This window comes from Leiobunum rupestre, chromosome 1, assembly GCF_980474605.1.
Source record: "Leiobunum rupestre chromosome 1, qqLeiRupe1.1.hap1, whole genome shotgun sequence".
Classification (NCBI taxonomy): Eukaryota; Metazoa; Arthropoda; class Arachnida; order Opiliones; family Sclerosomatidae; genus Leiobunum; species Leiobunum rupestre.
In genome coordinates this window covers 18,658,871-18,672,885 of record NC_143384.1, presented here as the reverse complement: position 1 = coordinate 18,672,885, position 14,015 = coordinate 18,658,871, and the positions used below count along the sequence as shown (strand labels likewise).

Sequence of the window (14,015 nt, the reverse complement as noted above, 5' to 3'; positions counted from 1 at the left end):
TCATTAGTTCGACAGTTGTAAAAATATTGTACATTTCAGAGAAAAAATTATTTTAGAAATCTAAAAATCAACTTGAAAATCCCAATGTATCATAAATCGGCTGATATTAATCTAAAAATCAACATTAAAATCCCAAAATCTCCAAAATCGACCTAAATAAATATAAAAATTTCAAAATCTCTAAGATCGGCCTAAATAAATCTAAAATTAACCTAAAAATCGGCCTAAATCAATCTGAAACCAAAATCCAAATTTCAAAAAAAGTGAACACAAAATTCGTGAAAATTCTTTTATTTATTATGGTCTCTCGTAATCGTCTCTTGTACCTTCTAAACTGCCTCTACTTTCCGCGAGATGGCGCGCTCTTAAAAAAACCGCATCACATTCGAGACACGCAAAAAATTAATTTACTACCATCGATACATGTCCCACTTGAGGTAGGTGGTCTGTAGTTCCAAAGACTAGTAACAACTCACGGAGAATACGCCTTTCTATAAAATAAGCTACGTTTGCTGAACTTGTTTTTATGTAGCTCTTTGGTCACGAAATACGTAGAAGTTCAGTTCAGTTTATGCCTATAAACTCCAATGTCATCGAGACGTCACCCGTGACGCATCAGCAACATCTAAACAAATAAGGCCAATGTTACTTCATAGAAAGGCCTACTAGTCCTTAGGATGATAAAATACGCGAAAAAGTAGATTAGTCCATAATTAAAAGGGATAATATAGCTAAATCCTAAACAAATTTGAAGAAATTAAAAAACTTACTAATAACTCGTACCAATAGGTCTTCGAGCACAAAACGCGAAACTCGGATCAAATAGATCTTCGAGTAATAAAATAAATTAAAATTAAATAAAATAGCCAGAAATTCCAACGGTAGACCGGTTTCGTTCTATTTGGAACTCATCAGTACCGTGCGGGAAATCTGGCTGGCGACTGTCAAATCTAAAGGAGAAACTAAGCCTAAACATTAAAAATTTCAAAACGCGTTGCATATAGCAACGGAAAGCCGAAAAAGGGGGGAGTGTGGTGGAGAATAGAATATACGATAAGTTAAGTTAGAAGAAACCACCTATGGACTGTGAGAAGGATGATAAAATACGCGAAAAAGTAGATTAGTCCATAATTAAAAGGGATAATATAGCTAAATCCTAAACAAATTTGAAGAAATTAAAAAACTTACTAATAACTCGTACCTTAGCCAAGTTAAAATTTAGGTTGTCATTGGCGCAACAAACAAATTAGGGTTGTGATAAAGAATGTGATATACTTAGATAATTACGTTACTTATGATGCAGTTAAGTGACACTAGGCAATACTGTTTCGAGTAATGATTAACTTTTTCTCACTATGGCCGACATTGCCCTTTACTACGACCGCCATTTTTCATCACCTAATTGAATAAGTAACATAGTACCAATGACTAATGACAATTAGAAAAAATTATCACAGAGCCCCAGAGTGGCTAAATATGTCCAAGGCGAAATATACTCTACAATATTCTAGTGTTGTAAGTCGGAAAATTTTCCGGAAAATGACCGAGGCCTTTTTTCCGGAGAATTTTCCGTATTTTGCCGAAAAAAATAAAAAAGTTTTAATTCCATGATTAGTCTAATATATGGTTTGCAAATTTAAATAAAGCGGCATTTTCGCCTCATTTTTTCGAATATAAAAGTAAAACCTTCGACTGATTAACAAGGTAACAAAATTAATGTTTTTTTGTATGTTTACTGATATTAGACATTTTACATCAATAAAAAATTAAAAACCCTTAAAAAGTAATTTACGTTTAATTTTTTAATTTTCCCGATTTGCGGAAAACATTTTCCGCATTTTATTTTTCCGGAAAATTAACAACACTATAATATTCTACACTGTTGCAAGTCCAAGTCGGAGCTTTAAAACAATAGAAAGTGTCCTACTTACAGTATTGTTACTTATGCTAATAGTGATTGTAGGTGGTGATTTTGGGAAAATTTCTGCCATGTTCCATCGGTTACCCCTGCAGGCTTGTAATAAAGTATGAAGGACAAATTTTAAATAACTTATATATCGGATATTTACATTTTTAGTGGAATTAACTATTTTATTGTGTTATTTTTTAAACAAACCTTTTTACTTAGTGAAATAAACTATATTTCATTTATGGTGTTAATATTTTTTTGTAATGCTAAATTTAAAAAATGTTATCTTCGTATAGCGTAAATTAGCTATATTAAAAAATGATTAAAATACTTTGCTTGTAACTGGGTTCAGAGGAAATAGTGTTGCCTAGCTAACCAAATATAGCCACGATTAGTTCAAAATGTAAAGCGACGATAGCAGTTTTGCCAGCCATGATTAGTTCAAAACGTCGTTGGGCGCGTAACAAAAGTTTATAACTGAAAAACGAATTTTAAATCCTATCAAAATCCTATCATAAAATATAGTCGTTAGAAATTTAGCAAACCCGGTTTTTACAAAGTCACCACCCAAACTATGGAGAAGTAAAAAACCATTCGCCAAAAACCCTTTCCACCCAAAATATTTTATTCCATTTATATTTTCTAAGGGCACTGCCTCAGTTCCGTCTTTGACTACCTAATTGTTATTGGCGCGGCGATCGCGTTGACGCGCTAAAGAAATATATACCGGGGGAACTCTACAAGCGAAGCTGAGGGGGGGAATAAAACAGGCTTCGAAAAGGCCTAACCCTATAAAAATTTTAGTGTTACTCAACGAAGAGATGTTGCGTTTTTTTTTGGCGCGTCGAGTCTGGGGGGACGCAAAAATAAGATTTTTCCCGAACTTGGGTCGCTTCATATTAAGTTTTCATTCCATGCCCGACTATCGGGCGTTTTGGAACGACTGGATCTTTTCCCGGCGCGCGCGTCTATATTTTGACGCTTGATTTTTGTTATTGTTTGTTCGCCATTTATTTGGATTATTCGCTCGAAGCCGACAATTTGTCGCCATTTACGGGGCTTACCATTTCGTAAAACATCCACGATTTCGCGCGACTGTCATCGGAATTACGGTTTATTTTCAGCTCACGTTCGTTCGGTGTACAAAAAAATAAAACGCGTTCGCGTCGTCTGCTTTCGTTTTTGCGTCTCCTTTTTTGTCAGGTCGCGCGCGCGCGCTCTTCAGCCGATGTAACTTGTTTTGTTTTTACCCGACGTTTCGAAGCCAAGTGTACCAAGGCTTACCGGATTATAATTATTGTTTTAATTGTTATTTTGCCAATTTGGATGTTGTTACGCGAATGTGTTTAATGTGTCGCCATGTTCTCGCTGGAAGAGGACAATCTGATCTTCCAGGAAGCGGTTTTCGTCGCTTCCCGGCATCCATACAAACGGCGTACTGCCAAGATCGGCGGTCAATCGGTTGTCCACGCTAGGGATAAACTTAACGGCCTCCCTGGAAAATATTACCTCAAGGTCAAAGCAGTAACATCTACCCATGTCAGGTAAACATCATTTAGCTTATATTTATTTGGCTTTGTCAGTGGGTCTGTTGATATGACTTATATATAAGATTTATTTAGGATACTATTACTACAAAAAATCGAGTTAACAGTTGTTTACAAACGTTAATTTAGCGTTGTCTAATTTTACTGCTCTGAATATAAATTTGAAATTCCATCTGCTATATTTAGGTTATTTTTAGCCGCTAGGTGACCGAGACTATTTTAAGAAAAGCTATTAATTAATGCGTTATTCCTTCACCATTATGATATCAATTTTTCTAATATTTAGGGTTCCGCAGTGGTATTTAACTGATGGTAAATAACGTTATGGTATAAAATTGAAGTTGTCAATAATAAATTTCCCTAACCTTAAAGATTTAGAACAGAATAATGAAAATAAAGTTCAAGATCTTCTAAAGATGATTTCAAATATTATTACGCAATATTTACCACCATTTCAAAGTGCGCAATATTCGTAAAAAGTGATATTTTTGTGATTTCAACATAGTCACCCTAAAATCACGGGATAGACCGCTTATTTGCAAACTTCACCGCAAAACTGACAACGTTAGGAATATCCCATAAATTTAAAAACGCGCTGCGTCAATGACGCGTGACATTTGTCAGCAAGTTGTCAATTCTAGTAATATAGAAATTGCTAAAAAACAAATAGAAACGCGAACCACTTCGTCTTTACTTCGAGTTCGTGTTTCTTGAAGCCTGAAAAAAAAACATAATGGAATTTGTAGAATTGTGGGTGGGCCCGTCTATTTTTTTGGGAAAGTACATAAACTTCTCGTTGAATTGCGCAATAATGAAAGCGCCGAATCGTGGTTTTCGCAGAAATAGACCCGATTAGGTCCCCGTATTTTTAAACATTTACACTTGGTCAACGCTTGAAAATGAACTTGCACGTTTCTAACAAAATGTGAAAACATTAATTTAAACTATTGTCTATTGATATTTTAAATATATAATTCATATTTAGACTAAAAATAGAGAAATAAAGTTAACATGTCTAATTGACGTTAATGTCTAAAATAGACCAAAATACTACATTTAATCTTCAGACCAAAAATAGACAAATACTTAGAGAAAGTCTAATGTATTTAGTCTAAAATACTGTCCTGTTTAATTTCGCATGTACACCTAAAATAGGATTGCTGTTGGCATGTAGATGGTATTGTATAGAATAGACTAAATTGGTTTAAATTTCACCTTTCGACCAAAAATAGACAAATACTCTTAAAATACTTTGAAGGTAGTCTAAAATATGCTATATTTTAATTTCGCATTTAGACTTAAAATTAGCCAATACCGTAAAAATATCTTCTGAAGGTAATGTCTAAATAGACTAAATTCGCTTATATTTTACCTTTTAGCTTCAATTTTCAGGGTATTGGCCTATTTTTGGTCTAATGAAAGGCTTGCCACCACCCTTCTACGCAATGTAACCCAACCACCTGAATTAATGGCTTTAAAAGTCGCTTGATGACTTAGGCCTAAAGTGACGCCTTGGGTGTTAGCCTAGCTGATGATGATGATTATTATTATTATTATTATTATTATTATTATTATTATTATTATTATTATTATTATTGACAAAACCCCGGTTTAATTTTCCTTTGGTACCAAAAAGTAGACGAAATACCGTAAAAATAGTAGTAAGAAATAACTAAAGACCAACTTCTCAGAAATATGTTTAAAATCATACAGAAAAACGGTCCAATTTCTTTTTAGAGCAAAATAATTAGAAACCCTTTTTTATTTTTAAAGGAATGTTTAAAATTGGCTAGACCAGCTTATTTTTCTTAACATTTTTGGGTAGGTTCCTTTTTAAATTGTCTTAAATTTGGCGTGCTGCCTGGCGCGTTTCTTGGCCAATTTTACAGTGCCCGAAAGAAACTTACTGTAAGACCCGAGATATTTGGCGGGATTGTGGCTTGTGTGTGGGTTAATGTAGGCGTTAGTTTCGCTTATGTAAAGACCCTTTGGACTTCTCAAGTATGTTATAACACTTCTTATCGGCGTAAAAAATAACTTTAAAATGGTATATAAAGAAAGCTTGGGGCCTCTTTGGAATTTTGTTCGTCCAGGGAAATTATGGTATAGTACTCTCCTTTGTTTTAACTTATATTAAGGTACTGGTGGTAGGGAATCCATTCACGGTGCTTAGATTGGTAACTTCCGCGTATATTGTTGATTTTATTTTAATTTTTACAGAGTAAGCACTTTTTTAAATATAAATCAAATCAGTCTGTGATTATGTTGAGCAATAATAGTTTTTTTGTAGTAATTGATGAATTCTTTACTTCTAAAGTTTAAATTAAATTAACTTAAATTTAATTCTTATTTAATATTTTATTTTCCTTAAATTAAATTTTTTATTTTGAGCTTATTAGTTGAACAATGGTAAAGTAATTGATGGATACTTTCCTTCTATCGGTTATGTAATCTAAAATTAAAAATGAAATTTAATTATTATTTATTATTTTAGTTGGCTTGAATGAAGTTTTTATTTTGGGTTAATTAATTAGTTAAAAATCATTGGATACTGACCTTCTATCGGTTATATAAACTGAAATTAAAAATTTAATTTAATTACTTATTATTTTAGTTGGCTTGAATTAAGTTTTAATTTTGAGTTTATTAAATACTGTTATAAACCATTGGATAATTGCTTTCTATCGGTTATATAATGTAAAATTAAAAATTGAAATTAAATCTTATTGATTATTTTAGTTGGCTTGAATTATTTTTTAGAGTTTTTATTAATTACAGTTAAGAAACCATTGGAGACATTTCTTCTATCGGCTATACAATATAAAATTTCAATAAATCTTAAATTTAGTTTTCTTTTTATTATTTTAGTTTTCTTAGATTCGAATTTTATTAGAATCGATTCAGAACCTATTTTTTTATCCCTTGGAATTTCTTATTGGATTTAAATCTATGATTGGGAATACACACTTGGATATAAATGAGCCAACTTAGAGATTTTGAGACTTTTGAGATTTTGAGACTTTTGAGATTTTGAGACTTTTGAGATTTTGAGATTTTGAGACTTTTAAGATTTTGAGACTTTTGAGATTTTGAGACTTTTGAGATTTTGAGACTTTTGAGACTTTTGAGACTTTTGAGATTTTGAGACTTTTGAGACTTTTGAGACTTTTGAGACTTTTGAGATTTTGAGACTTTTGAGACTTTTGAGACTTTTGAGACTTTTGAGACTTTTGAGACTTTTGAGACTTTTGAGACTTTTGAGACTTTTGAGACTTTTGAGACTTTGAGACTTTGAGATTTTGAGACTTTTGGGGGTGGGAAAATAAATGGATTAATTTTTTGGGAGATTTGGCATGAAAAAGTCTCAAATCTGATATATAAATCTCGGAAATCCCAAGAAATATCAAAACCTAGTATGATTATCTCGGACATCTACAAAAATGGTGTGAAAATCTTGGAATCTTCAAAAATTGTAGTGTTGAAATCTCAAGATTCCTAATGTTTAGTGTTAAAATCTCTGAAATCCCAAGAAATCTTAAAAAATCTTAGTATGAATTTATCGGGAATCTACAAAAATCGTAGTGTGAAAATCTCGGAAATCTACAAAAATCGTAGTGTTAAAATCTCATTATTTCTTAAGTCGTAGTGTGAAAATCTCGGGAATCTACAAAAATCGTAGTGTGAAAACTCAAGATTTCTTAATTCCTTTATAAAATCTTTAAAACAGTCTTAGATCTTCAAACTCAAATCACGAAATAGAAAAGTCGTACAGAAATAACGTGGAAACATCTTCGTTTTCGGATGTACACTCAATAGCGAATTAACTCTCAATTTGCTAAATTGCCAAAAAAAGCCTCTAAAAATTAATTAACCAAATGACAACTCTTTTAAATGCAAATTCTGCCACTTTTCCGTATCGTCACCGAAAAATCTAATTTCTATGAAAGACTTATCAAGCTCAAACATCAACTACCGAAGTGATATTATGCAATCGTAATTGAGAGAGTATACGCGGAAATAACAAATTATTTTTAAGTTCCCATATGAACATTAAATTTGATGCGGGACTGGAGTGTTCAAGCCACGTGCGTTGAGAATCCATTAACTCAAATTCCTCGTCTTTGACAAAAACACAGGGGTCGGACATTCGGAAAATTCCGCGAATCCTCGAAATCTGCCTAAATTCCGCGAATCCTCGAAATCTGCCTAAATTCCGCGAATCTTCGAAATCTGCCTAAATTCCACAAATCCTCGAAATCTGCCTAAATTCCACAAATCCTCGAAATCTGCCTAAATTCCACAAATCCTCGAAATCTGCCTAAATTCCACAAATCCTCGAAATCTGCCTAAATTCCACAAATCCTCGAAATCTGCCTAAATTCCGCAAATCCTCGAAATCTGCCTAAATTCCGCAAATCCTCGAAATCTGCCTAAATTCCGCAAATCCTCGAAATCTGCCTAAATTCCGCAAATCCTCGAAATCTGCCTAAATTCCACAAATCCTCGAAATCTGCCTAAATTCCGCAAATCCTCAATCTGCCTAAATTCCGCAAATCCTCAATCTGCCTAAATTCCGCAAATCCTCAATCTGCCTAAATTCCGCAAATCCTCGAAATCGGCCTAAATTCCGCAAATCCTCCAAATCTGCCTAAATTCCGCAAATCCTCCAAATCTACCTAAATCATTCCGCAAATCTTCCGAAGTATTCACAATCCAATAGTAAAATCCGCAAATCGACACAAAATAAGATTTGTTTTTAAATATAGCTGATTTTTCGAACAATCCACTACTAAAAATCACAAACCCCACCAAAATTAACAAATTCCTAGATTTTATAAAAATAGTGTTTTGTATTAAAAATCCACCGAATACGGCAAATCGCGTACATTTCTTTCTGAATGTCCGTCCCCTCGTAAAAACGGGTGGAAATTTGGGTTTACGAGCGCAATTTTACGGCGGTGGTCATTAAATTTACTTGGTCGTAATACTTCGTATTATTGTCGCTGTGTGTTAATAATTAACCCTGGATGGATTTGGGGGATCGGCTGTTTGAAAATCGAAAGGTGGATTCGCTCTATTTGCCAACGAGGGTACCGTGTGGTGTATTGAACCCCTGATTGAAATCGAAAATCATCCCAGTATTGTGTTGTTTGATTATGTAGATTTATATGCTGGTATTTGGAAAATTATCTATTGGGTATTGTTACTTCCGATTTTTTTAGGTTTTATTATCATAATTCGTTTGAAAACGGGTACGATTGTTAACAAGGTCTTTATTTCTTAATAACCATAAAAAAATCGGTTTATTAAATATCTTTTATTGTAATTGATTTTAGACAATTTTAATTATGAAGATCTTTACTAAAGATGGTGCTACACAACACGGAGGCTTAACCGCTTTCATTTAATAACGGTGCGCGACGCACGCTCGATGATAAATTAACCCCTTTAAATACCTTTAATTAGAATTTAATTTACTTTAAATTTTCCTTTAAAATCGAGACTATATCAGATTTGTGATTTAAATCAATTTATTATACTTCAAAGTATTTGATAAAAGTTAGTTTGCTGTGAATTGACAATGCTAAAAAACTAACTTAATTATATATCAAATTTATTAAAATTAATTTAAAATGTAGTTTACGCTACCCTTGTCAAGATAAGTAGGCAGAAAACGTTAAATGACCACTTGGTCTAAAATAGCCTTTTAAATTACTCGGGAAAAAGTGGAAATTCGTATTTTTCCCAGTTTAGCACTTGGACGTAAAACAAGTTTTTTATTTTTTTATAATTTCAAATTAACTCTGTCCGTTTTTGAAACGCGCGGTTTACATCCGACCTTACCTGACAATCAACTCGTAGTTTATATTGGCGTAGATTTCACCTTCGTCTCGCCTTTCACTTAGTGTCAATTAAAGAACCTTTAAAATAAAACCGGTAGATGAAAAAATACCCGTTACGTAAAGTGACGTTCCCTCCCATTTTTTTAAACTGGCCAAGTTCGTTACTGTAGCATCTTCTGGCAAACACCTTCCAAAAAACACACCCTACATTTATAAATTTTTTTCCTTACGTAGGTTAATTTTGGGGAAAATGCCGGTTACTCAAAATAATATATATAGTTACTTAAGACTCGAGTTCTGGACCGTTAAATACCCGTGAAAAAAGTTCACCTTGATAATTATTTTTTAAATTTCTACTGTACGTCTATTCGAATAACCAAGTTAGGGTCTTCTATCTAGAAAGATGTTCTATAAACAGTATTAGCATTATAAAAGTTACGGAATATATAATATATTTGTTTATATTAAATTTACAACGCGTTAACAAGACTTTGTTTAGTAATTTAATACTCTGATACTCCCAGGCGATGCTACTAACAAATTTCAAAAAATTATTTAATTTCCCTTTATATTCCCGCATATACTCTTTGAACATTTTTTGTGACTTTTAGAGCTGGGATGTCTAATTTAAATAATTTAAATTAATTTTCAAATTATTGATTTGAATCATAAGGCATTTATAAAAGTGTTCAAAACTAAGTTCTTTAGCCATGTCAATTCGAAGCAAATTTAAAAAAAAATTGATTTTATTAAAAAATTAAATATAATTAGATTAATTTAAATTTTAGTTTACGTTACCACTGCAGTGAAATTATTATTTTTTCAAGAAAAACAAATAACGTTAAAAATCTATAATTCAATATATTCGTTTTAAATCAACAACCCCGATTTAAAGTTCATTCTACTTCGAAAAATTGTCTGCTAAAATGCACAGTGCACTGACCTATTTTTAACGTAACTAAAGCCAATTAACTCTAGTTACTGTTAAACCTAGTGACAGAAATGTTAAATTAGGTGACCATTTAAATTTGTAGTATTACAACAGGATTTAGTCTAATCAAATTCTGGTACTGCGTTTCTTATAATCTAAATCGTATCGTATTTAATTGTAATCTTTATTGTCCTTAATCTAATGTCTTAAATTTATTCCACGACATATCAATTAAAAATTGTTCACGCGTTTTTTATACCGCATTAAGCGCAGCTTGAATGCTAATTTAGCTTTCAAGAAAACCTTTTTTTTTTTAAGTAGCTACGGTGTCGCCAGGAAGTAGTTCCTTTTCGACTCCCTAGGGGGCTTTTAATTAGCGTGTAACCGCGAGATCTGCTTCTAAAAAAAATTATCGTTGTACTTTTATGCCCTAAATACAATTTTCTGAAATGGAATTATTTAAATTCCTATTTAAAAAGATATAACGCCTTTTTATTTTTCAGAAAGAGTCGTTTATTTAACCTATTGTTCTAAAAAAGCTTTAGGGAGCTCTGTAAATATCTAATAAATCAAGTTACCAAATTGTTAACTAAACAATAGTTCAAGGCTTAAGATTTTAAGGCGACCAAGGCCCGAAGAGTTATAAATAATACGTATTGTTTCGTTTCTAAAGAAAAAGCGTAACGAAATTTATTTCTTCAAATTCCTGTTTTTTTTTCTTTTTTCTTACGTCTTAATTCTTATAAATTTCGAAATATCTTAAGCCTTGGCGTACCATCGTTTGTTTTAAAGGGAGGGTTTATTTTTATATAAAAAAAATACGTCGTAGAAAAATGATGCCGTTTTAAGAACAAAGATGTTCTGCTTAGAATCCGGTTTTATCTCTTCGTCTTTATAGACATTTTTTTCGCATTCGGTTTAAAAAAAATATCAGATATTATATTTTCCAAAAAATTTCTCGTAATAGTCACGTGCGTTCTGACACGCGTGACCGTTCGATCAGCACGTGCCCTTTTTTTGTTGGAGGAGGGGGGTGGGGTTAGGACTCCCGCCATTTTATATAACATTATTGGCGCCGAAATAACGGCGCGCCATCTGTGAGGAATTAAATTATTTAAGACGTTTCGGAAAATGTTTGGTGTGGATTTTTTATTTTGAAATTTGAAATTGCACGGCAGGTTTTGTTAAATTAAAAATTTCAAGTTATTCGAGAAATATTTAAATATTACTCCCTAATTATAACTCTTAAAATAGAATTGGCAAAATCTTCAATCAATTTCTTTAACCAAAAATAACTCAAAATTGTATTTAAGATATTTCTAATACCGAAAATTGCTGCCAAATTATAAACTCTAGAATAAAATTGGACAAATCTTAAACCCATTTATAATACCTAAATTTACAGCCAAATCACAGCTCTAAAGTAGGCTTAAAAATCGAATCTAAAATCTTTAAAATATTAAATACCTAAAATTACTCCCAAATTTGCTCTAACATAGAATTTCCGAAATTTAAAAAATATTCAGTACCTAAAATTACGCAAAATTTTGCTCTTAAATAGAATTTCCAAAATATTAAAAATATTCAATACCTAAAATTACGCAAAATTTTGCTCTTAAATTGAATTTACAAAATATTAAAAATATTCAATATCTAAAATTACTCCCAAATTTGCTCTAACATAGAATTTGTGTTATATTTAAAAAAATATTCAATACCGAAAATTGTTCCCAAATTATAACATTATTCGTAAAATTCAAAACCTCCAAAACCATTAATATCGAACCTAGACGATAACAGAAATTCTGAAAGGAATCTCACTAAAAACAAACAAAGCTCTTCGTTATGACCAAAATGGTGAAAACCTCGCCTAAAATTTCAACCCTATTATTCTCGGAATGTTTCCTTCAAATTTTCAAAAACATTGAGACGTAAAAAAAATTAGATATCGTTAATAAATAATAGTAGAACGTCTTCCCAATTAAATACAGAGAAAAAATCGCACGAGCTCTCAGTTTGCGCGCCCACCAGGGGGGGAGGGTAGCATGGTGGCCCAGTTTAAGCCCCCCTTCTTGCTTCCCCCCCGATAAAAAGATAAAAACGATTAGTGCTCCGTGATGTTAATTAAAATATGGGAGACGCACGCTGATGAAGAGAAGAGTTGAACCCCCATCGAGTTATACTTTTAAAAATAATTCGTAGTGAACAAACGAATTGGCTGTTTTAAATGTTGGTGCTTATTTTAACGATTTCCGTCTCCAACGGACGCGTACAGAAGTCGCTTTGTTATTAGGTATTATTTACAGGGTTGTAGTTTAACCATGCACTATAATTTGGAGTGTTTATACGCTGTTTTTGAAGGCGGGTTTTTTTTTCTTCAAATATCTTAGGGAATTTGAATTTACTTATATTTGGATAAGACCGAAGTGTAGTATTTTATTTTTATATAAGATCAAAGTGAAGTATATATTTTATTTTTGGATAAGATCAAAGTGTAGTATTTATTGTTTTTGGATAAGATCAAAGTGTAGTATTTATTTTTGGATAAGATCAAAGTGTAGTATTTATTTTTGGATAAGATCAAAGTGTAGTATTTATTTTTTGGTAAGATCAAAGTGTAGTATTTATTTTTGGATAAGATCAAAGTGTAGTATTTATTTTTGGATAAGATCAAAGTGTAGTATTTATTTTTGGATAAGATCAAAGTGTAATATTTATCTTAAGTTTGGATAAGATCGAAGTGTAATATTTATCTTAAGTTTGAATAAGATCGAAGTGTAATATTTATCTTAAGTTTGAATAAGATCGAAGTGAAGTATTTATTTAATTTCTTGATAAGATCGAAGTGAAGTATTTATTTAATTTCTTGATAAGATCGAAGTGAAGTATTTATTTAATTTCTTGATAAGATCGAAGAGTAGTATTATTTTATTTTTGGGTAAGATTGAAGTTTAGTATTTTTAATTTTTTGTAAGATTGGAGTGTAGTATGTTTCATTACTTCGCTATTGCCTAAGATTAAAATTAAAGAGTAATATAGATATGTATAGATTTTGTTCCAACATTTTTAACTAGGAGCAAAGTGTAATGTTGTTTTCGTAAATGTTTTATTGCTAAGATCAAAGAGCAGTAACCATTTTCCATAGGGTTGCCAATTTTTTTATTTAAAAAAATCAAATAAATCGATTTTTTTATTTAAAAAAAATCAAATAAATCGATTTTTTTATTTAAAAAAAATCAAATAAATCGATTTTTTAATTTAAAAAAAATAAAATAAATCAATTTTTTAATTTAAAAAAAATCAAATAAATCGATTTTTTTATTTAAATCGAATTTTTATTGATTTTTTTATTTAAATCGAATTTTTATTGATTTTTTTATTTAAATCGAATTTTTATTGATTTTTTTATTTAAATCGAATTTTTATTGATTTTTTTATTTAAATCGAATTTTTATTGATTTTTTTATTTAAATCGAATTTTTATTGATTTTTTTATTTTAATTAAAATTTCAAAGTTTTATTTAATTTAGTATCATAATTTTACCTAAAACAAATGTTTTCATTTTTAAAGACTTAATCTATATATATGTATAATAAATTTATTCAATTTAAGCTAATAATCATATAGAAATAACCTATTTTGGTACTTTACAAAACAAATTCGGCGGAATTCCCACCCACAGGTATGCTAGGTAGAATCCGATGCAACATTAGGGGGGAAGTACAAGAAAGATTATTTTTAAACCTAAATTTTAGCAATTGGCGAGGTTTTTCTTACTATATAA

General features: G+C 31.2%; 1 protein-coding gene across 3 annotated transcripts in view; it reads left to right on the top strand.

Annotated features, from left to right (window-relative positions):
* siz (Brefeldin-resistant Arf-GEF family protein schizo) overlaps positions 1-14,015 on the top strand; it is a 316,897-nt gene that overhangs the window by 205,683 nt on the left and 97,199 nt on the right. Inside the window, exon 1 of one of the 3 annotated variants that reach the window (XM_090176245.1) lies at positions 2,858-3,453. The exons of the other annotated variants lie outside the window; for them this stretch is intronic. Within the exon in view, the coding sequence (XP_090032371.1) occupies positions 3,269-3,453 (185 nt within the window). The 5' untranslated portion in view covers positions 2,858-3,268. Of the gene's footprint in view, positions 1-2,857; positions 3,454-14,015 lie in introns of those variants that run through there. 3 annotated transcript variants of the gene reach the window in all.